The following is a 24,795-nucleotide window of genomic DNA, read 5'->3' as shown; positions in this document are numbered from 1 at the left end:
GCTTTCTTCTTCCTCCTCATTAGATCGGTGGCAAGGGCATCCGTGTATAATTCCCTTGGGTGAAGCGCTTAGAACTCGGCGGAGAAGGAGAGTCATTGTAAAGGTGGAAGGGCATCCTTATTTAATTCCTTTGGATTATAAAAACCTCAGAGCCGGGCATCGTGGAGGTCTCAATAGTGGAAATCCTCAAGTGCGACCTTGAGAAGAGTGGAGTAGGCCGTTTGCTGAACCACTATAAATCTTTATGTCACTTGTGTGATTGGTATTTCTCTCACTCCCTCTTACTCTCTTATTTGATTATTTGTGCTTGCATTGTTACTTAGAATTGAGTGAGTAGTTAGCATTGATAATCAACCTAAATATCTTAACCTTACTAACTAGGCTATTAACTCACTTAATGAAGTTTGCTAATCAACAAGGGTTTTGAACTTACATTAATTTGTATTATTATTTTAAGTTCAACAATTTCAAACTTAATTAAACAAGGGATAAAATTAGAGTGAAATTAGTAAAAGTTTTTAAAAGGCAAAAGTTTTATAAAGATCCTATTCACCCTCCCTCTAGGTTGCCAAACCAAGTCACTACTTGGATTTAATCTTCGTTTCATAAAATGACAATGGCGACAACTCACCCTTAGGAAGTGCCTCCTTCAACAACTTAAGTAACATGGTGAAAGATTTGTTTCTCCATCCATTAAGACACTTTATGTGAAAAAGACGAACAATGAAAGACAATTAGGTGAGCTTGCTGCCTGGGTATAATTCCTTCTCAGCATCCTCCAATAATTTGTAGAATTTCTTCACATTTGCTGGTACATTGTCCTCATTAGGGTTCAACCTTGGCCTTATGTCGTCCAACAATTCATGCATTTCATCTTTTATCATCTGTTCTTCGTTCACTTGGCAATCACTATCAGCCATAACACCTGCCGATGAACCAGCGTCCCCATGGAAAACCCATCTGGTGTATCCTTTCATAATCCCATTGACAATCAAATGATCATAGCAATTCAAACCACTGACCAATTGAATGTTGACACATCTAACACATGGGCATTTGATCTTGTTCCCTTTATTTGTATTAGCAAATGCAAAAATAATGAACTCTAGAATGCCATGCCTATAAGCTGGTTCAATCATATTTAAACATAATAGAAGAAATGTGAGTCGTATAACTTGAAATAATGAAAAACTAAAATATGTATATGAAAAGGTTATCACCCATTCAGAGAATCGTACTTTGGCAGTTGCATCCAAATTTTATCCATTGCTTATCTCCTAATAATCTCAAGAATAGAATGAAATTTCTTAGAAGGAATGTTTATGACTGAAAAAAACCCAAGTAAGGGATTAAACCGATTGAAAAGTGATGTCTTGATTGAATTGGAAGGAATGTGTATGACTAATTAGCTGTACAGATGAAAAAAAAATTGATCAGTTTTTTATTGTGAGCAGGATGTCAATGACTATAAAACTAGTACTTCCATAGCTATTTTCAAAGGAAATGACTATCGGTGGCTATTTTGTTGATTATTTGCGACAAAAGATACAATGTAATTCCATCTCATCAGTTAATAACAATCATAAATGAACTTTAAAATCACGATACCATAAATCTTCCATTAATTTAGGATGAACCATACAACTTTGGTTAAATAAGATTCGATTTGAATAATGAAAGAATTTTCGCCAATAGGATTTACGATTATAATAATATAGTTTAATTAGAAAGCTCACATTCGGTAGAAGTAGAAGACTATGCCTACAAATCCTATGTGATACACTTCCAGTCTTTTCAATTGGTAAATGTGTTCCTTAAAAATTAAAATAAATGAATCACTGAAATTAACTGCCGTTTGCATCAAATGAGTAGTTTAAGGTTGAGACCACTGTGGCTTGAATCTGGGCAAAGAATCTAGCAATTTTAAATTACCATTAAAAAAAATTGGCAATTTTAAAAAGTTTCCTACCTCAACTAGAAGTGATACATTATAACATAAGCATCCGACACGACACCCGTGTCCACAATCTTGTAGACACTTTTAAATGTAATGCTAGAAGTGTAACTTTGAATGTATGTATGTGTATGTGTGTGCTACTTTTTCTATATTTTTAAGTGTTGCCATCTGTGCTACAAGATATGTTTTCCGTTTGATGAAAAAGTATAATAAAAGAGATGTTGGATTGAAATACAGTTTGAAGTGTATATTGGTTGGTGACATGTTAGTATTTGATGCCTTTGTAGTTTAGACAGAAACGTGTGCTCCCCTGTCAACCTCAAAAAGCCTAACATTCTTATCCTGATGAATGCAATTACTATAAACCAACGAAGACAATCTCTTAAAAGTAGCAAGAGACAAAGGAAAAGATAAAACCAAAATTGTCTTACAAGTATGTGACAATGTATCTGGTGTACATCCAACACACCCAGCACAACACTTTTTCAAGAAATGGTCTAACTTGGTTACATATTTTGACACAATTCTAATTATTTTAGGTGTGTGTGATAAGAACTGGAAGCATTGAGATAGACAGTTTGTTAAGAATGGGAAGCATGGAAATATACAGTTTGTTTTGAACTTGAATCATTTAGATAGATGGTTTGTGAGCTGCGATTATAATCAATAACGAGTCTAAAAATGATAATCGGAAAGAATAAAAAACAAACAATGCCCAAGTAAAACCTCAAGAGAGGTTTGATGGATCAAGATGCTAGTATCATCCAATATGCAAACAAAGAAAGGGCAAACTGAAATATCAATACAAAAATTAGAACAAATTAATTAAGACCGGGGATGATGATGCTACTTACAACAATACTGATGGTGATGGAGACCATATATATCTGCATAACAAACAGATCAAATGGACAATGGTAAGCTGGTGGTTAAAAATAAAGAAAGATTGTGAGACCTTTTGAAAATGATAACATGAACAGATAGAACACTACATTGTATTATGATTTTGGAAATGAATATGACACATTCAGATGAGAAAAATCATGACATTCGTTGGGAAAATAATAACCCATCGCCAATCTCAAAAGAAACACTAATAATCATATAAAAATTTTAAAACCACCCATGATAATCCCTTGAAAAATCTAAATTATTAGATGAAAATAAATCCCGAATTCTACCATGAATAAGAAGAAAAAACCCAATTCCATTCGTTTGAAAAAGAAAACCTATTGATAATCCCTAAAAAAACCAAACATTGACATTCAAACAGCACATGATAAAACCCCAAACCGAAACATGAAAAAACTACCAAAATCTTCTTCTTCTTATAATCGAACTAAAATAAATTAAAGGAAATCCTAGCTGGATTGAATAAAATAAGAAAGTCAATTGAAACTATAAATATCGTAAAAACTGAACTAAATGCATTAAAGTAAACCCTAGATTGAATAGAAGTAAATTAAAAAAAAAAGGGGAAACGAAATAAAAATGTACCTTTCCTTTTCTTTTTCTTTTTCTTCTTCTTCTTCTTCGTCCTTTCCAATAGGGAAAAAAAGAGCAAAAACGAAATGGGGAAATGAAGTAACAAAATCTGATTAAACGAAATGGGAAAAGGAAGAGCTAATTTATTTTTGCACGAAATGGGATTTTGCTTTCATAGAGTTTTGTTCGATCTGATGGGGAAATGACAATAGAGAGAAATAGGGTTTCCTCGATGGGTTTTCTGAAATATGGATTTGTCGAGGGTTTCGATCTGGAAGGAGGAAAAAAAGGGATTTCCTTGAGGGTTTTGATTTCAATGGAGGGGAAAATTAGACAGCGAGGGTGGGGAAACCTCAGTCACGCGCAATAAGAGAAACTTTTTAATAAAGTATTCAACGACGTTCCTAAAAGGACACCGGTGGTTCTTATTTCCAGCGATGCTCATGAACGTCAGTTAATCCCAGCGCAAGTATCCAATTAATTAGCGACATTTGTTTTAATAAACGTCGGTAAATACACTTATTGTGACATTCATAAAATGTCGGCAAATAAATATGGCGTATTTTTTGGGCGGGATAAGTTATTGGTGCGGGAAGATCCCTTCACCATCGTTCTATTATATGAACGCCGGTGATTATAATAAAATTAGGGCGTTTTGACAGAACGCCGGTGCTAGAATGTTGGTAATAAGCATTTTTGTTATAGTGGGAGTTCTGTCAATGTACTCCACCAAAACGCCTTTGATTGAATGCTCATTGGAAAAGACCGACTCGAGCTAATCGATTGGTCGATTTTCAGCTTCTCCGAAGGAGAAATCAAAGTACAAGGAAAAATTGACATACCAGCCATGTTCGGTGCCCACCCCGAACAAAGAACCATCATGCAGACCTTTCTGGTGGTGCGAGTCTCTTCCTCCTACAATGCAATCATCAGAAGGCCCGCCCTGAACGAGCTGGGGTTAGTAGTCTCCCTCCCCATCTCAAAGTGAAGTTCCAGACGCAGCACGGGGTCAGAGAAATTCAAGCCAACCAGGAAAAAGCCCGTATCTATTATGTCAACTCGCTTAAAAAGAAAAAGCTGCTAAAAAGTCCTTCTCTATAGGTGGTACCGACCCCAGAATAAAGACCACCCGAGGAGAACCAATGGGAGAACTTTCCAAAATCCCGCTCTTTCCCGACTCAGAGGAAAGAATGGTCCTAATCGCATCGTTGCTGACATGGAAAGGCTGAACCGACCTTATCGACTTTCTGAGGACTAATGCAGATGTCTTCACTTGGTCAGCCTCAGACATGCAGGGCATCCCGATGGACGTCACGGTTCACAAACTGAACGTCAACCCGAGCTTCAAGCCCGTCAAATAGAAAAAGCAGAACTTCGCCATCAAAAGACAGCGGAACATCAAGGAGGTAGACAAAATCCTTAGTGCCAATTTCATTAAAGAAATCAGATACCCTGAATGGCTCGCCAATGTTGTCATGGTGAAAAATTCGAATGGAAAATGAAGAATCTGTATCGACTTCACCGATCTCAACCGAGCCTGCGGTACGGATTGTTACCCCCTCCTCTGGATAGATCATCTCATCGATGCTACTTCAGGACACAAGATGCTGAGCTTCATGGACGCCTTCTCCAGTTACAACCAGATTCAGATGTATGGTCCCGACATTCCAAAACCATCATTCATCACCGACCAAGGGCTCTTCTACTACGAAGTAATGCCCTTTGGTCTCACGAACGTTGTAGTCACTTACCAATGACTCATCAATAAGATCTTCGCCAATCAAATCGGTCGAAATATGGAGGTCTACGTCGAGGACATGCTTGTAAAGAGTCTCGAAGCCAGAAACCACATCGCTGACCTTGAAGAGGCCTTCGCGGTGCTCCGTTCGAACCGAATGAAACTCAACCCCTCGAAATGCGCCTTTGGGGTGATCTTAAGTAAGTTCCTTAGTTTCATGGTCAACCGAGGAATTGAAGCCAACCCAGAAAAAATCAAAGCCATTTTAGACATGGCCCCTCCCGAAGGAGTCCGAGAGGTCAAGAGATGAATAGGAAGGATCGCCGCCATCAGCAGATTCATGTCAAAGTTGGCCGAGCGATGCCTAACTTTCTTCAAGGCACTATGATATGTAAAAGATTTCCAATGGATGAACGACTGTCAAGCAACCTTCGAACAGTTGAAGGACTATCTCCAATCCCCTCGGTTGCTCTCTAAATCGATGCCAGGTGAAGATTTGTACTTTTACCTTGTAGTAAACCTAGCTGTAGTAAGTTCTGTACTCGTAAAACAGAAAGGTAAGACAGAACAATCAATCTACTATGTAAGCCGGGTCCTCCATGATGCAGAAACCCGTTACCAAAAGCTAGAGAAGTTTTCCTTTGCCGTGGTCATCTCCGCCCGAAAGCTCCGACCCTACTTCCAGGCACACATGATCATTGTCCTCACCGACCAACCCCTCTGAAAAATACTGCAAAAGCTAGACACCTCCGGCCGACTGATCAATTGGGTGGTAGAGCTACTGGAGTTCGATATCTGTGTAAAGCCACGTCCCACCATCAAGTCCCAAGTACTAGCAAACTTCGTGGTAGAAGGTACAGGGTCGACAAAAGACTCTTGGGGGTCGGATGCTCTAACCACAAAGATCCTGTTCAGGAGCAACCAACCGTCTGATATCCCTGAATGCTGTATGTAGATGGCTAGGGCAATGCAGGAGGAAGCGGAGCCAGCATGGTTTTTACCGATCACGACAAATTTTTAGTGGAATACACCCTAAAATTGGATTTCAAGGCATCCATAAATGAAGCAGAATAAGAGGCTCTCCTCGTTGGGATTGCCCTTGCCTCCGAGCTAAATGCCAACCGACTAAAAGTTCACAGCAATTCGCAACTCATCGTCGGTCAAGTGAACGGTCACCATGAAGCCAAGGAACCAAGGATGCTGAAATACTTAGAGAAGGTGGAGAGTGTGATATTCATCTTTACCAAAGTTGAAATCATACAGATTCCAAGGATCATGAATGCTCGGGCCCACGCCCTCTCCAAGACGGCGTCATCAGGGACCATCGACTCGGGCAATGTCTACAATGAGATCCTCTCCCGACCGAGTATCGAAAGAGAGGAGGTCCACCAAATACAAAATGAACCTAGCTGGATGGATCTGATCCTCCGTTACCTGGAAAATGGCGAGCTCCTACAGGATCGGAAAGAAGCTCGCTGACTGATTGCTAGGTCCACTCACTACGTGATGGATAACCAGTTTACAAACACTCTTTCTCGTGGCCCTTGCTCAAATGTCTTGGACCTACCACAGCCGACCTAGCCATGGGGAAAGTTCATGAAGGAATCTATGGAGACCACTCGGGGGACAAGATGCTGGAACACAAAATACTCTGCCGGGGTTACTTTTGGCCTACTCGACTTCGAAACATGGTGGAATTCGTCAAGAGATGTGAATAATGTCAAAATTTGAAATGGTACCGCGTCTACTTGCAGCTCCATACAAGTCGATTGCCAGCCCCATCCCATTCTCCATGTGGGGGATGGACCTTCTGGGCCCTTTTCAAACATCTACCAGAAGACACCAAATGATATATGTCGCCATTGACTATTTCACCTTCCGGGCCCACTAAATTCACATATGAAGGAAACTTGTGAATAGGGGGAGTGCACTAATAGTATTAGTCTAAGAACTCCATCTTGACCGCAATCTGAGACACTTCTTCTGACTTGGAATGTAAAGGAGGCTGTGAATGTAGCTGATAAACTTTTCATATGATCGTTCAGGACACTCATTAGTACTCTCCGGATGAGAATGGATAACCCTAAAGTGAGTTGACCAAAGAGGTCTTTATGAGCATATTACTCTTAGAGTTTACACCCTTGATAATACTCACTTGGTGGTCACTTCAAAGGCAACATATCGAGTCTAGAATATTTTTCTATCTTAAAAAATACTAACCTTGTGTGTGGCCTCACATTAAGGCTACTCTTAACTTTTGCAACTAATCACCTAAGTTTGGGAAGGATTTGGGGCTCAATTTAAGAACTAGAGGCTTGCTAATTTTTGTCCTAAACATGCGAAACAAAAATTGATGGGATTGGAAAGTTCTATGGGTGGTTTCTTCTCTTATAAATAGAGACTCTTGGTCCATCTTCCTCTTACCACAATTTCCAGTCTTCTTGAGAGTACTCACGTTAAAAAGGAAAGGTTTCCCATGAGCCTAGTGGTGAGGTGAAGGAAGAGAAGAACAAGAGGCGTTTCTGAGTCATCACTGTGCTTGGGAAAGAACCACAGATTTGTCGGATTGAAAAGGTTGGAGGTGCGGCCATGGTGAAAGTTATTCTAACCCTACTCGTTTCTATTCGAATTTTCTTTGTTTTTCATTGTCAAAGACCCAAATGGATCATAAAGTAATGTTGTAGAATAACAATACTTAACTGAATTAGTGTAATGAGATATTGATTTTCAATAAACTTTTTCAAATTTATACGAAACGGTGCTTATAAATGGACCTAGTAAACAACGGGTGCATGTTGTACAAGGAAATGCATGTTTAGTAGCGCTCAGTCATTAACCCCAATAATGATCATTTTCATGAATGCATATAGTAGTGAATCATATGGATGAAATTGACTAAGCAGGTCCAGTGTTGGACCCACCAATGATCGTGAGTGACCATGCATGGGATGCCGGATTCACTATGAAAAGGATGGCCATTAGTGTTGTTCTTGAGGTGGCAACCCAGAAGTTAACTTTTTGACGCTGGCCTGACCATTGGATTGACAAATGCATCTCCGTTGGGCCGAGTGCTCTCGGGGCGGTATGACCTATATGGCTTATCATAATAAAGACGTGTATGACTACCGACCATAGATGGGTCATAGGGGGTGGATGGTGTCTAGGCAAGGTGTAGACACCTCCATTTTGTTATACTTTAAAAAGCAAAAGATTTGGTAGTTTGTCAAGTTTCGAGTCCATATTCCACCTAGGATTAAGCATCTGTGCATTTTAGGGTAGATTTTGCCTCGTTGAAGGAATTCTGAAGTTGATTCGCGATCCTAAAGGTTTCTAGGGTGTTCCAATGGTATCTAGAAGATGAATATTCAAGTTTCCAACCAACTGAAAAAAACCTGTTATTTTAAGAATTTTTAGGGTTTTCCTCATTTTTGCCCATTTTTACACTACAGGGGTATTTTGGTCATTCCCAATGTGTCTCGTTTGACCCCCGAGTTATATTCGAGAAATCTTGAGTGATTTTACAAATTTTGAAAAAGCTGCTATTTTTGGAAACTCATGGGGCTTCCACATTTACTTCATCTTATGGATATTTCAATCATTTCTCATATATCCAAAAACATCTCGAGGGTACGGCTGATGGATTAGGAGTAATTTCGTAAGATTTGGGAAACCTGCTAAATTTAGATCGTTGAAGATTTTCTCTTAGTCTTGCACTTCAGAGGTATTTTAGACATTTCCAATATATCATATTTGGCCTTAAGTTGTGTCTAAGAAATCTTGAGTCCGTTCATAAATTTTCAGAAATCTGCTATTTTTGGAATTTCTCATGGTTTTCCCTAGTTTCGCCAAATTCTAGTGCCTCGGGGTAATTTGGTCTTTTCTTGTGTCATTCTTTTGATCCCCGAAATATGTCTGAGAGATTATGAATGATTTCCTGAATTTTGGAAAACCTGCTAAATTTAGAATTTCTCAGGGGTTTCGCTTAATTTGAAAATTCTAGTGTTGAGGGCATTTTGAGTATTTTCAGGGGATACCAAATGATCCTGTTTAATATTGCTCACCGAAAGGACCCAATTTTAAAAGTTTCTATTTTTGAAATTTGACGACAATGACTTTTCATTTTTAATTTTTCCCTTTAGGGGTGAATGAACCAATCTGAGGGTATTTTGGTCGCATTTGGATGTCTAACAGTCAAATAGGGGCATTTTGGTCCTAAAAGTTATTTTCCAAAAAAGATGGTCCGATCATGTATGAGGGATGCACTATAAATGGGTTGGGTCCATATATAAAATGTTGAATTTAGAAAGATTTATTGAATTTTTACGGAAAATCCGAAACCCGTGTGAAATGACCCATTGGGCTAAAGCTCGCAAAGATGAAGCTCATGTGGGTTCACCCATATGGGTCAACCACCATGGTGGGCGCCTCACATAGCTGACCCACATGAGTTGAGCACCCAACATTGATGATGTCACAATGGTGACATCATATTTGTTAAAAGAATAAAAAAAGAAAAGAAGGAAAAGATGAATGATTGCTTAAAAAGGTTTTCTTCCAAATAAGCAATGTGGAATGAGAATAGCATGTTTTGATTGACAAGAAATTAAGATTGGAATCAAATCCAAATTGGAAACAAGAAAGAAAGCAAGAGGGAAAAATTGGAAACAAGCCAGAAATGGGAGCTCTCACATTGGAAACTACTATTTCTCTCTTAACCCTAGCTTTTTTGTATAAAAATCAAAGCAAACAATCATAGGAAGAATTTAAAAAAAAAATCCAAATTCGTTCTTTTTCTCTCTCCCGCCAAGAAAAAAAAAAGAAAAAAGAGAAAAAAACCTCTTCTCTCTTGAAGTGTGTTCATCTCTCTCAAGGGTTCTTCACAAAAGAGATTCTTGAGTTCCCATTTTATCTTCAACAAATCACACATCAATGATTGGTTGTTTTGTATAGGAATAAATACACTAGGGGCATTTTGTATTTAGCTTTCTCTTGACTATAGGAATAAATACCATAGGGGCATTTTGTATTATTAATCACAGAAATATGATTAATAACACAAAATGCATGATCAAATCATTAAGAAACCATGCAAGGGGCATTTTGCATTATCAGTCTTCGCTAATAATGCAAAATGCTCAAAACCACGATCAGTCCAAAGGTTGGTTGGTTGTTTCACATGGTACTAGAGCTATTGCCTTAGGGTAGGTCCTCTAAAAAAGAGGGGTCATGCCCTCTCTCTCCCCCTCTCTCACACATCTACTCAGTCTGTTGCTTTTTTCTTGCAGATTGTGATCTTTGGTAAGGAAGTAGAGGCTTTTTCAGGCTCTTTAAGTAGTAAGAGGGGAGTGTTGAGATACAACTAGACCGACATGTGTTGGTCCCAATGCAATAGAAAAGTTAGAAATCTGACCTACATTATATCTTATCTCTTACCCATTCTTGCATATGGGTGGATAATATACATCACAGAGACACCGTATATGGAAAAAACCTTATACAAAGCAAGGACAACCCATACGGTAAATCCCATATTTAGAAAGTACAGGAGCGAGTGGTAGCCGCCAGAGACTCCATATAGAATGATTGATACCATCCATTGCTAGCATTATCCACAAAGAGATAAGATTGGGCTCAGTCAAGACTAATAGCCAATAGCCACCTAAATGGTGGGCCAGAAATGCCATCCAATTAATGGAAAATGCCACACTCATACGTGGCTACGTCTCCCACCTCTGTCTCCCTCTCTCCTAATTATTTTATAAATAGTGGTAAGGAGGTATTGCTCTACTCATCCTTTTTCAAAGTGTGTTTGTAAGAAAATGACTTCTAAGACTCTATTCGTTTTGGGTATTTTCTTGGCTACGTTCCTGCTCATCTCCTCGGAGGTGGCAGCTAGAGAACTAGCTGAGGAAACTAATGAAGTGAAAAAGGGTGCGTTTACAATCTTTCACTTGCCTTCCCAGTTTTTAAATCTCTATAGTCTATATGCAAATAAAGTTAATTTGTTTTCATAGGAACGAAACATCTAAAATTTTAGGGAGTGTTTCACCTTCCTCGCTACTGAGTGCATCCCTTAGAAATCAGCCTTTCACTCTTTAGTGAAGGGATGACATTAAGTTTTCTTAACTACATGCTTTGTAACAGAGTCTCCTAGACATCAGAATTTCACTCTTTTGTGAAAGACTGAGATTATTTAGTAGGTTTCATTCGATGTTTCCAAAATCATAATAGTTTCCATATTTTAGAGAGACATAAAGAGTGTGTGTTTGTTGGGAGTAAGCTAAAACGCAAATTTTAGTGAAATTATTTTAAAAATTTCATGGATCCGCATGTTTTACGCAGTTTTTCATAATCTGATTGAATATTTTTCTTGATTGTAGAGTTGTTTGGCGATTTTTATAAATCTGTCACGTAAACTACTTGGAGACTGATTTATATTGCTTCTTTTTCCTGCCTTCAGTGCATATTCGGTCACTTGCTACGTAAGATGACCATTGTATCTAATTTTTTTTTTTTTAAATATAGGCTACTGATGTTTGCACCGCAATCTTTTGATAATGATGCCCACTGCCTTCGTCTTTAACTATTTGATTGGCTGTTGTGCGCCTTTTGGGAACTATAATAACCCTTGGACAGCTGGTTAAATACTACAAGACAAGGTGATTATGCCCATTCTGAAAACATTCTAGTGGGAATATCATTGGCCTAAATATATTTTAACTGATTAGGCATATTCAGTAGGGCTGCAACTTTGGTCGGGTTTTACCCGACCCGCATCGACTCAATCCGAAAGTAATATGGGTCAGGTTTAGAAATCATGGGTCTTGGGTAGGGTCGGGTTTTAAATTGAAAACCTAACTCAATCTTGGGTAGGGCCAGGTTTAAAGGAAAAAAAAAACCCAAAATCCGACCCGACTCATATGGGTGTACTGTGACTTTCTTAAATATCTTTTGAGTAACATGGCAAATTATTTTCCAATATATTGATATAATTGTTTTTATTGAGGTGATCATGTCCGCTACGTAAAAATAGTGTCCTTAAATTTATACTTGATGATATAAATTTAGAGATTTTTGGTGTTAAGATTTGTTTTTTTCCTACAATCTTTAAAATTGGTCAATAACCTACGCTAAAAAATGAAAATCCGACATGACCCGAGAAACTATCTTGGGTAGGATTAGGTTTACGAATCTTAGGTCTTCCTGTTAAAAAATTATACCCTACCCGACTCGAGATAATTCTTGAGTAGGTTAGGGTTTCGGACAATCCGACACGCCCTACCCAAGTTGCAACCCAAATATTCAGTGAAAATGCGAGACAATAAAGGGGATTTGGACAATTTAGGCTACGGCACCACCATGTTGTAATAATTACACAAACTAATGTTGTCTTCTATTTTCTAGATGTCTTCGGAGTGCTTTTTGGAAAGTGTAATAGCTTTTTACAGTTGTTTAAATAATGAAGGACAAGATGAATTATTGCAATTATCAAAACATGGGAGTGCAAATATCAATAGCTTCAGTTTATTTTTTTCAGTGCAAATATCAATAGCTTCAATTTATTGCCCATTTTAAATAAGAAAATGATATCTGCACTACAAAGTTTTTTTATATGCGTGGTTCTAGCCTGTTTTGTCTTTTTATGTGAGTTGAGATGGCTCTTTGCGAACTGTGACATGATTTTGACAGGTATTTAAATACTAAGAGACAATGTATGTGACAGAGACAATATCATGGTTGACTGGTTGTGCTGATAACGATTGTAGTCATTTATTTTCATTGACAACGATTTCCCTCATGGTGATAGGACCACGTATATTTCTCGATATAGATGACCGCCTTCTTTTGGATACATGTAACCCTTTTATGCTTTAAAATACAGATGGTGTGGAGGATGCCAAGTATGGAGGTGGGGGTGGAGGCTATGGACATGGTGGTGGTGGTGGTGGAGGCTATGGACATGGTGGGGGTGGAGGCTATGGACATGGAGGAGGAGGAGGAGGCTATGGACATGGTGGAGGAGGTTGCCATTGCTGCGGTAGCTATGGTTGCAGATGCTGCATGGACGGGCAGGTTTCCACTGAGGAAACCGAAGCCAAGCCACACAACTGACACCCTTGCATTTCTACGCGTACCGTACTGCCTTATGTAATTATGAAATAAGGCATGAATTTGAGGGACACATCTTAGTGTCTTGCAAAATAACATGCCAGTTTGATCATCTACAAATAATGTAATGGTTTTCTTAATATAAATCTCTCCATCCCTGTCTCTCATGCTACTGTTAAGAGGCACGAGGTGCATATAACAATAGAAATATGTAGGACTTGCTAGGGAATTTTGAAGAAACACATTTCCCGGATGACTTTTGCAAGAGAGAACAGCCACAAAGGGATCACTTTTCATTTAGTTCATCTGAGGAAGCTGTTTTCTCCGGTAATAGTTAGCGGCGAAAGGAATCATTCCCTGAAAGAATAATAATGATACGTTCCCCATTCACTGAGATGGTTTGTTTTAGGATAATCAAAATAAATTATTAACTTCATTCATTTGGAAATAAAATTATTAACTCCTTTATCTAGACTAGCAAAAAACCCCGTGCGATGCACGGGCCGAGAAAGAATTGTACAGACCACATCATAGGTTGATCTAAACCGTCCATGTGATGGAACACAACATAAATAGGTTATGCCTGTAAAATAATTTCCATAGGCTGATCCTAGCCCTCCAATCTATAGAGGTTTCGATAATTGTTGTTCCTCTTAAGGTGTCCAGAATTCGTCAATATTTTTACAGGTGTCCTGCATTCGTAATATCAAACTTTTCGTAATTTGACCCGCACATAGTGAATAAGAAAAAGTAGTTCCCGATTTCCAACCCGACCCAACCCGATTTGCAATTTCCTCAACCCAACCCAACCTGATTTCCAATTCGGGTTGGGTTTGGTCGGGTTGACCCAATTTGATATGGTACCAATTGTTGACAACCTCAACTCAAGCCGAGTTGTTTTGGATTTTTAGAACCAATAGTGAGTCACCAATAACCAGTTTTTAACTCACAACGGTTCTCAAAATCCAAACCAAACAGGGACTAACAATTAACAAAGGGAAATGTTATCCGCACTACTATATTTTGATGATCACACTACTCACTTTATTAAAGTACGGTATGGCCCGCACTATAGGATTATCCAAACCGTCCATTGTGGACTGTGGAGACTATTTCAATGTTGAAAAAGAAAAACACATATACAGAACTTCTTCAGATGGAACCCAAATTTGGGTTTCGGGTCGGGTCGGGTTGCCCAACCCGACCCGATTTCCAATTCGGGTTGATTTTTTCCAACCCAATCCAACCCGATATGCGAAAAAGCTTAACTCGGCCCAACCTAAATTAGGGTTGAACCCGACCTGCGTGGGAATATCCAAGTAACAACAATGGTTTCAAATTATATATAGTGCTATAGTCCTCACTACCATATTTTATAATGGCACTACTCACCATATTTTGATGATCGCACTCCTCACTTTATTAAAATGTACGGTATGGCCCGTACCATAGGATGATCCAAACCGTCCATTAGATGGACCACTGCCTACATAGGTTGGGCCCCAAAAATAATTTTCATAGGTTGATCCGAACCCTCCTATCTATAGTGGGTTATAGGTTGATCCAAACCGTCCATGTGATGGAACACAACATCAATCGGTTGTGCCTGTAAAATCATTTCCATAGGTTGATCCTAGCCCTCCAATCGATATAGGATGATCCTAGCCCTCCAATCGATAGAGGTTTCCATAATTGTTGTTCCTCTTTAGGTGCCCGGAATCCGTCAATATTTTGCAAGTGTCCTACATGAGTAATATAAAGTAGTTCTTTCGTCATTGTCATATGTCTTTAACTCTTCTTGGTAGTTTTTTTCGTAATTGTCATGGACAGGTACCCAGGTCGGTACTTTTCGTATGTAGATTACGATTTTACCCTCAAATAATTTCTCATAAAGATAGATCACTACAAGAAATATGATAATTTCTGACGTTCTAGTACCAACGTTCCAAAAAACCGTCCCTAATTTTCTGTTTACACCCACGGTCATAAAGTAGAGCCACGGTGAAGCGATTATCCCACGCAAGTAACTAATCCCACCCAAAAATTAGGGTTTACTTATTTACAGACGTTTTATTAACGTCACTAAAAGTAAGTATTTACCTACGTTTCTAAATAAAACGTCGGGGATTAATTGGATAATCTTTGTTTATATTAAGCAACGGTCAGTGCGCATCGGTGACTATAACAACAAGCGGCATTTGTTTTCGGAACGTCGTTGAATTGGGTATGAAAAGCTCGCGCCCTACTTTTCCATGCCCCGCGCTTTCTTAATGGTTTAAGCTAAAAATCCTCTTGAAAACCAATCTTTTCGCCCTAGTTTTCCAAACCCCTATGCTTTGTAAAACGTATCAGCTTATCCTCAATGAAAACCCATCTTTTCCCTTCTAAATCAAAACCCTCTAGAAATCGTTCCCTATTTTGTCGATCCCTATTTCGTGCAAAAAAACCCCATTAGAAAAGAAGAGTAAGAAGAAGAAGTAGAAGAAAGGTATGCATTTTTTTTAGGGCAGTGATATTTTCCCCCTTCTTATGGATATTTTCCTCCCCTATAACAGAAATCGATAACTTTTATTGCTTTTGGAGTTAACGGTGGCTCCTCCACCCTTTCAAACGATATCTGCTGTTGAATTTTTTTATTGTTTCTTAGTCAGAACCATCTGATCTTAATTTCACAATTACGGCATTTTAAATACTAATCGATACTCTTTTTTCCCTTTTTAATTTGACTGCGTGCGTTCCATCTGTTGATTGGTATCTGTATTTCCTTTTTTCCACTTGAAGATAATGGCGACTGCCGATTAGGGTTTCGAAGTTCACTGTTTAAAATTTTAAATTTCTAAATTTCTAATCCAAGCTGATGACACCATTTTGACATTACCCTCTGCACCTGAGTAATTTGAATTGTTTATGTACCCTATTTAGATAAATTTATTGATGCCATGCCTTATAAACAAAAGGAAAAAGAAAAAAACTAGAACAAACTGTGGACTATGTTAGGAACACATTTAGTCAGGAATGTTGCATTGTCATGGACTATGTCGGAAACAAGCTTTCCGAGAGCTTCTTTATGATATCAAAGACAATACTATATAAAGTTGTAGCATGATGCAAAAAGACCCTGGTAAATAAATGTATTAGATGCATATTAAGTGAGGCAAATAGGTGAATTACGATTCGTTTTAGGTCTTATATGTTCCTAATTTCCAATTTGTGTCTCATGACAAGTTCCTCATGGACTTAATAAACACGTCGGAGCATTGCAGTCTCAGATGAGTTTTGAATTCTCTAGCTGCAGTATGTCTCAGATTTCTTATATGGTCATGATATTGTTAAACCTTAAAAAGACATCTTTTTTATTCTTAAATGTGTTAATAGGTCAATTGGAACCAGAGAGATGGGGGAAACATAGTGGCATTGATGAAATTTTGAGCAATTACTTGTTTTGGAGGGATTGGAATAACGATCCAAATAGGATCTGCAGATGCTATTTCATCTTATTTCTGTAGAAGATCACTTGTTTTTTTTTTTGGTCCTTTTTTGGCTCCTTGATATTTTTAAAAGGATCAGGTTGTTGATTGATTAAATACTTGGGACTCAGGGAGTCCTTTTTGGAGGATGTTTGCAATTATTAGCACAATGGTGAAAGAAACTCAAGTAGAAGCTATATAAGAAATGATGGACTTTAGAGGGGATATCTCCTCTACAGAATTCAAAATCAGTTGTATAAGTAGAAGCTGCATAATATGTCAATCCCTTGTTTTTATGCCTTGTGGAACTTGAAGTATTTAAAGGAGAAGAGAGAGAAGGCATCATTTTTCACCCTTTTATCCCTGCATTATGGCACAGCATGTAAGGCATAAGATGAAAACATTCTGAACTCTTCCTTGCACCTGGTTTTATTTTTGGGTTCCTGTACCCACAATGCCCATTATTGACTCGAATAGCCATGACTGGACAACAATCTTTGTTTGGCAAACTTATGGTGGAAGGTGATTCTAGGAACGTGATCATGTGGGCATTGAAGCTATTGCCAGGCCTGTTGAGACTTGCTCAATTCATTGGGTCTGCCCACTGAATGATCTTCATCATGTTTTCATTGTGTTGCAGAGTATTTTGTGTCCACAAAATGATTTTTGTTTAGAACTATAGGTCAACCCATTTACAGGTTTACACTGTGTATACTTGTTAAATCCTTAGCATTGTGATTTTCATTGGGTACTTGGTGGTTATGAGTTACCAAACCATTCCTATTTGCGACATTGGGACTACACATTAAGTGATATTCATGGTACTGCCAATTCAATGTCATGGGCACTCACAAAACTTTGGGCCTTGTTTTATTTCATTTTGGCTGTACACCTTGGAATGAATTTGAGATTTCCTAGGCTTCACTTTAGTTTATGAACAAAAGAGGTTAAGAGGAGAGCAGTCTATTGTAGGGGTTTGGGTCATAAGTTGAGGGTATGATTTAACCCACTAGGACAATGGCATTGTGTGTAAATTGTCAAGCTAAAAGATTTTTTTTTAGGAAAGCAAAGCAGAGCACCTCCTTTCATTTTCCTTCAGGAATGTTTAGAAAAGTATCAGAGGTGCATATGAAGCAGTCCAACCTCTTTCCTCCTAAGATTTTTGGATCTTCAAATGACGCTCCTATTACAGCACCTAGAATCAAAAGTCATGGATGGAAAGAATCAGACCTGCAAAGAAAATGGTGTCCCAAAAGTCAACCAAGCATAAGGTTGTTTATGTTCATGGCTTTAACTCTTGCAGACATGATGCATGGCATTTGTCTTCAGAAATATTTGAAGAGCTAGGAATCTATTTGGTGTCTTTTGGCAGAGTAGGGTATGGAAAGAGTGCTCCAAATCTTATCAGGACCCTTAAAAGCATAGGTTTGGGAACCCATCACTGCTTTGGTCAGTGGATGCTCTGAGGAGAGAGAAAGTCCTTCTTCTTCTCTTCTCCCTCCCCTCCTCCCCGGCGGGAGCCGGCGGGCGTCCGGCGTGAAGCAAGGGCCCATGCCCTTCACGTGCACAGCATGGAGGGTTTGGGTTAGCTTCTTCTCTGTTTTCCTTCTTTGTCCAACTAATTTGTCCCTGGTTTTAGATCAGTTTACTGCCATTTTAGTTCCTTTTTTTGCTCGCATCTTCTGTTTTCGGCCAAGATCTGTTTAGATCAGTTTCCAAAGCACAGTTCAGTTCAGCTCAATCACAGTTTCTTACGATGGCTGCTATTGATGATCCTGCTCAAATCCTTCCTCATGCTGTTTCTATTGTTGTTCATGGTGACAATCCTGAAGATGCCACTCCTCAAGCTCTTGTGAATCATAATCATAATTCCTGTTTGGATTCGTCTTCCTGGCTTTCATTTGATGTTTTGGAACCATCATTGCTTAAGTAGGATTGCAAGCTTGATAGGAACCCCGCTATACATGGCACTCACACCGCCGAGGCAACGAGACTCAATTTTGCAAGGATTTGCATTCAAATAAAGGCTGGGCAGCAGCTGCCCGACTCTATAAATCTCAAAACCTCCAAGGGAGAAGAACTCCAAAGCATAGTTTATGAATGGAAGCCAAGGGCCTGTTCTTTTTGCAAGGATTTTAGTCATTCCTTTGAGGAGTGTTCTCATCATCCTTCTTATCCAGTGGGCGAGAGAATTAAAAAAGTTTGGAGGCCTATAAAAAATCTAAGGTTGAAGATGGTATCAAGTTTACTCAAAAGGAAAATGTCATAGATTCTGTGATCCCTACAGCTGACCCCCCTTCTCCTTGCAATGGCAGTAGAGAAACATCTAGGAAAATGGTTCCGAGTTCATCAATTAGCAAGTCTAACAGGTTCTCTGCTCTTGACGAGGAAGAAAGGCATCTGATCAGAATTGTGGGCTGCTCCAATCTGTTGGACAGCTGTTTGAAGGCTTCTCCATCTATCCCCTCTTCTTCAAACGGAGACGAATCTTGGCAATTAGTCTCAAAGAGGAAGGGGAAATCCTTCCCATTTGTTCCCTCTCTTCCTGGGCTAAGAACTCCATCACTTTTCAAGGGTCTCATCCCTGGAAATTTCAAGATTTGAGAGTGTCTCGGCTGTGGCTCCTGATCATGGCTTTTGTTTGATTTGGCAGCGATTTGTCTGGTGTGCTTGCTGCTGGTTTTGTTTTTCTTTTGTTTTTGTTGCTCTTCCTAGCTGGTGTGGGGCTTCCCTTCATCGCCCTCTGTCTTTATTTTTTATTTTGTCCTCTTTAGTGTGGATTTGTGTTTATTTCGTCTCTTCCTGAAGTTTGATCTTCAATGCACATCATTTGCATATTTTTCAATACATTTCCATGATTTTACAGAAAATCTACTATTATTTTATCCAAAATCAACACATTTCCATTTTTATCAGGTCCGAAATGCATACCTAAACTTAAAACCTTAGGATGGGAATGTTAGACATGATAGGTCGATCATAACCATTCAATCAATGACTTGGAAAGGTAGCTTACTTTCGAAGGTATAACCTATTGCTCGCCTATTGAAAAGGGGCAAATCCTAATAGTCATTATTTCTTTTGTCGCAAAAAATCAACAAAATAGCCACTCATAATAATTTCCCTTGAACATAGCTATGGAAGTACTGGCGAAAGATGCCTCAACAAAATAAGGATGATGCATAGTCATAGTCATTATTTCTTTCGTCGCAAATATACAGACTGGCGAAAGATGCCTCAACAAAATAAGGATGATGCATGGACTATTGCGAAGGTAACGCCATCAGAATGCTTCACACACACACACACACACACACACACACATATATATATAAATGTTCATTTCTTCATCTTTGATTATTAATATCTCTTACTGTCGTCTTACTTTATTTACATATATGTAATGTAGGAAAAATGTGTACTTGATGATGACCGAAAGGGATGGGCTATTGCGAGCATCGGTAGGATGTGGAGGGACTGGAAGTGTTTTCTAAAGACCAACTTCTTTGACAAAAATATCGAAAAGCCTGATGGTAGAGCAATTGAGACCCAGTACTGATCTCTCTGTGCGTACTGGAATACTGAGGAATCGAAGGTATGAGTTTAAAATTGTAACCGTTTCAATTTCTTTCAATTGAAATTATTTACTGCTTAAATATGTAAACTGCTATCACATGCTTCAGGAACGTTGAGCAGGAAATAAAGCCATTCGTGCGAGTCAAACTATCAAACACACATGTACATCGAAGGGAGGCGGTAAATTCATGATTGTATTTTATTAATTTTCTTTTCATCTATTGACAATGACAAGCACTGATATTGTTGACATGAGGACAGACTGTAGAGAATGAAGGTATCCCTCTAAGCCGAGGAGATCTTTTCATCCGTCTCCATAGCAAGAAAGGCGGGGAGGAGCCTTATGATGATGTCTGTGAAGCTCTTATAGTGTGTTTCATAACTCTCATACTATGTTTTCAATTTTTTTAAAAAAAAACTTGAGGTAAGACTTTATTATAACACATCCTCTTTTCTTCAGAATAAGATAAAGGAGGTTCAGACTCAACAACCAGATCTCAGCCCCGCAGTTGCCCCAAATGACAGCTACGGCCAGGTATTTGGGGTAGAGAGACGCGGCAGGGTGCGGATGATGGGGCCCGGACCTACCCCGAGTAGGCTATTTGGCTGTACATCCAGAGGTGGGATGTCACAGGAGAGGGCTGCGTCACTAGAAAAGGCAAATGAGAAACTCAACATTGAGGTGGCGAGTATGAGAGAGAAGGTGTCCCAGATGGAACAACAGATGGCGACATTCTTATCTCATTTTCAGGGCTTACAAAATTGTAATGTATGTTTATAATTTTTTTATGAAATAGTTCTTTTAGTTCACTAATAACTTTATGTATCTCTTTTACTCATAAAATTTTTTTTTTTTATGTATCTTTCTTGTCATATGTTAGCCACCCGTCGATCCTACATCTTCACGACAACATGCAACCTCCTCTTGCAGACGGACTGGTCTCCATGATCTACGTGATGATCTGGTATAAATGTTGTTGAATTGTAATCTCCATCTTATATTGGTTTGTGACTTAATAAACAACTGCCTATTTTTAATTCTGATCATTTGGCTCATTTTATAAGGTTGTCTTAATGAGCCTTCGACGAGAGGGGTTGAAGTGGCTCGTGGTATTCGTAAGAGCTTCGATCCGACACATGTAGTCGACGGCCAGCCATTAGGAGAGCATTTCACTGAGGTCCAGATCACGATTGCATTGGAGCCAAATGAGCCTCTTCTCAAAGAAAGCGATTTATTTGACTTTATCGGAGAAGCTTTAGGTTCAGAAATCGCTTGGCTATCATATTTGGTAAGTAATTGATATATGAGGGTAGATTTATTTAAGCTTCATGATAATTTTATTCACAAGTATACTGATTTTTTATTCTCTACTCTAGGGTCCCTTTGTTTTCAGGTTAAACCAGCACGGAATACATGAGCCACCTTCCCTTTATGTTTTTATGAGACTTATGTTGATGCAAATTTGATACAGACTTTTGCTATGTTTCTGGATTCTCATTGTTATGTAGCATGGATTTACAGCCTCTTTTAGCTTTTTTAAATGTATTTGACTTTTTCATCCTACTTTTCATAGAACAAATTTACTTTCTGTCGATATTTGTGTATGCAATTTGGATACTCAAACTTGTTGTATCCTATCACTTGGTTGTATGCTGTAACTATCCATTTATTTCTCTATTTTTTGCTCAAATATCTACATAGGCCACGAGTTATCCTTTTCAAAATGCTTCCAAATGATCATAAGATAAGTATATTCAATTGTTTTCTTTTCCCTTATCTTTTGTGATTTGTGCATTTAACCTGTTTCTAATACATAATAGCTATCCATATTCTTTTTAGATAATTTTCGTGCCAAGAGGAGAGCAAGTGAAGCCAAACCAAAGCTATTGAATGGCAGTGGCAGCTGAGTTTCCTAGAAGGTAAGCTTATTATAATGCTTCTATGTGGGTTTCCTAGAAGCACATTGACAATTTTGAGCATGCAATCCTTAGTGGGTTTGTTTTCAATGATAGTAGGTTGTGTCCAAGAAAATCTCACACCAATGGTTAAATTGTGCTAATAATGCCAAAGATAATTGATCAACAGATACAACATAACCATAATTTAATACCCGTGGTTGTCTGTTAATGATTCCAAATGAATCCAATAAAAAATAGCACACACCATGAGGAACGCAACTACAGCATGAGGAACGCAACTACTCAGGTTGGAAGAGGGACAATCACACAGTTCCGCTTTATTTTTGTTCTATTTGGAGTTTTACTTCTTTTTGGCTTTGGTTTGCACAATTGCAGCTCCCTGAGACCCAAGCCTTCTGTCATGTCAGGTAGGGTTGCAACTTGGGTTGGGTTTTACCCGACCCGAAAAACACATGGGTCGGGTTCAAATAACACGGGTTTTGGATAGGGCCGGGTTTGATATTTAAAAACCGTAGGTATTCTCGGGTCGAGTAGGGTTCAAGGGCAAAAAACCCGAAACCCGAAAAACCCGACTTTAGTTAGCTTTTTTATCGTATATAATGGAAAGAAGTATACGACTGAAAGGGGAACTGACAGCGAGGCTACTGACTTTTTTGTTGCATTTAAAACCGACCAAAGATGTCACTTCCATAATGTACGATTGCTTGTTACCCCTCTCTTCTTTTGTTGTTTCTGATCCCATAGCAGGCCATTGTTGCTGGTATTTTCGTTTGTTGCTTCTCACCTTATTACCAGCTACTGTTGTTACTTTTGCTGCTTGTTAGAATGTTCAGATAAGGGCCAACATATTACACCTCATGTTTTGATGGGGTGGGGCTCATTATTTTACACCCATGCATAGCATGGGCTCTAAATACTAGTTTGATACTACATACTGATTTGTTTTTTCTCAATGGAATTGCTGACTGCTAGCTTTCACATTAGGCAACATAGAAATCGGCAATGGGTATGGTGTACTAGGTGGAGGTGCTTATTATGGTGTGCCAAAGCCCTCGGTTGTCAAATCCAGTAAGATTGATGGCCTCTATAAGTAATAGTTACTTGTTTACATATAAATGCTTTCTGGAAAGAAAAGAATGTTCACTATATTTATGTTATTCTATTTCAGAGAAATCCATGGATAATCTTCATGTAATGGGCCCCAAAAATCCCAAGGTGGACAGTGAGTCGGGATCAAATATTTCGCAGAAAGAGTTGCCCGAGTACCCGAATGGGTGATGAGTGTTCTTTTGATATCAGTAAGGTTCTTTGTACCTATTTTTCTTCTGTCTTTTCAAAGTTGTTGGTTTCTCCTTGAAGTTGGGCAATGAAGTGCTCAACTTCAATGTCAAAGTTTCAAATTGCAGATTTTCGGGTGAAAGAGACTTGGGCTACCTTTCTCAGGACTTCCAACTTGGTGAAATCTCGCAGTGCTTGCCTCATCGTCAACTTGGCGAATGCAATTCGAACCTACATGGTGTAGGACTGCTAGATGTGCAGATTGTTTTTTTCTTGTTGATACATTTAGTTTGTATACACAGTCATTGTGCTATGTAAATATTTTCACCATTTAGTTTGTGTACACAATCATTAGTGTATATATGTTCACCTTTATCAAGTGGCATGCAAATTATTTGTGAGAGCATGAATGTGAATGTCAATGTGAATTTGACAGCAGAGCAGGTAGTAAATCTATTACAATATGTACCCTATTTGGGTATATTCATGACTGATTTTTTTTTAAAAAAAATTTAAATATACACCGGCGTTCAATAAGAAACGTCGCTGAAAAATTTATTCACAGACGTTCCCAAACAGAAACATTGCAGAAAATAGTATTCACCGACATTCCTAAACATCGATGAATACAATATACAGCAGCATTCACCAAAAACACCGCTGCATAAATTATTCATCGACGTTAATAAAATGTCGGAGTATATCACTGTTTTCACCAACGCTCATAAAGCGTCGGTGTTTGTATATATACACCGACGATTCTCTACAAATGTTGGTGAATATATTAATGGTGGCGTTAGATGTTTCATTTTTTGCAACGTTTTAAAACGCCGGTGTAAGACCTTTCACCCGCATTACTCTTTGAACGTGGGTATATATATTTAGCGACACTGGACTCACCAGCGTTTCCGAAAAACGTCGGTGAATCTAATACCGATGTTTTGCTTATATACAGCGACGTTCCCAAATGCCAGTGAAAGGTAACTTTCTTGTAGTGGATGTTAGATATCAGTGAAGGGGTTAATGGTAAAAGAGTAATGCTGATGTATAAATCTCACAGAAAAAGAAAAGAAATTCCTTTTTTCTCCCGCTATATTGTAGTAGATAAGGATGAGACGTCCAAAATCATTCAAGTCTGCCACAAGGGTGCGAATTTATCATCTGCTCATTTATTGCCCATAAATAAGCAGCAGCTGGCATTTTATGTTTTGGAAGGTTGCAGAGGATATTTGTTGCCAAAATGGCAAAAGTACCCTAAAAGAAGC

The 24,795-nt window shown here is 38.6% G+C and overlaps 1 protein-coding gene and 1 long non-coding RNA gene across 11 annotated transcripts; both read left to right on the top strand.

Moving 5' to 3' along the window:
• The first annotated feature begins 10,915 nt into the window (after positions 1-10,915).
• Positions 10,916-13,454, top strand: LOC143862681 (uncharacterized). Its single transcript, XR_013240429.1, has 2 exons — positions 10,916-11,111; positions 13,063-13,454. It is a non-coding gene; the product is annotated as an uncharacterized LOC143862681 (long non-coding RNA).
• A 2,037-nt stretch (positions 13,455-15,491) lies between these two features.
• On the top strand, positions 15,492-23,936 carry LOC143855338 (uncharacterized). 10 transcript variants are annotated; one of them, XM_077365515.1, is made up of 12 exons: positions 15,492-15,777; positions 19,892-20,030; positions 20,166-20,351; positions 20,440-20,512; positions 20,594-20,701; positions 20,793-21,101; positions 21,214-21,297; positions 21,398-21,621; positions 22,173-22,252; positions 23,237-23,320; positions 23,421-23,550; positions 23,659-23,936. In XM_077365515.1, exons 3-8 carry the CDS (start codon positions 20,287-20,289, stop codon positions 21,473-21,475), a joined length of 717 nt encoding a protein of 238 aa, XP_077221630.1. In that variant the 5' UTR covers positions 15,492-15,777; positions 19,892-20,030; positions 20,166-20,286; the 3' UTR covers positions 21,476-21,621; positions 22,173-22,252; positions 23,237-23,320; positions 23,421-23,550; positions 23,659-23,936. The 10 variants fall into 10 exon arrangements, with proteins under 10 accessions (XP_077221630.1, XP_077221638.1, XP_077221627.1 ...); XM_077365523.1 differs by having other exon boundaries at positions 23,225-23,320; XM_077365512.1 differs by having other exon boundaries at positions 22,035-22,252.
• Positions 23,937-24,795: the final 859 nt, after the last annotated feature.

Source organism: Tasmannia lanceolata, unplaced genomic scaffold (assembly GCF_043159265.1).
Source record: "Tasmannia lanceolata isolate RefF3 unplaced genomic scaffold, GAP_Taslan_0.1 ptg000003l, whole genome shotgun sequence".
In the NCBI taxonomy this organism is placed as follows: domain Eukaryota; kingdom Viridiplantae; phylum Streptophyta; class Magnoliopsida; order Canellales; family Winteraceae; genus Tasmannia; species Tasmannia lanceolata.
The sequence above is the reverse complement of the archived record's forward strand: the minus strand, read 5'-3'. Positions and strand labels throughout refer to the sequence as shown.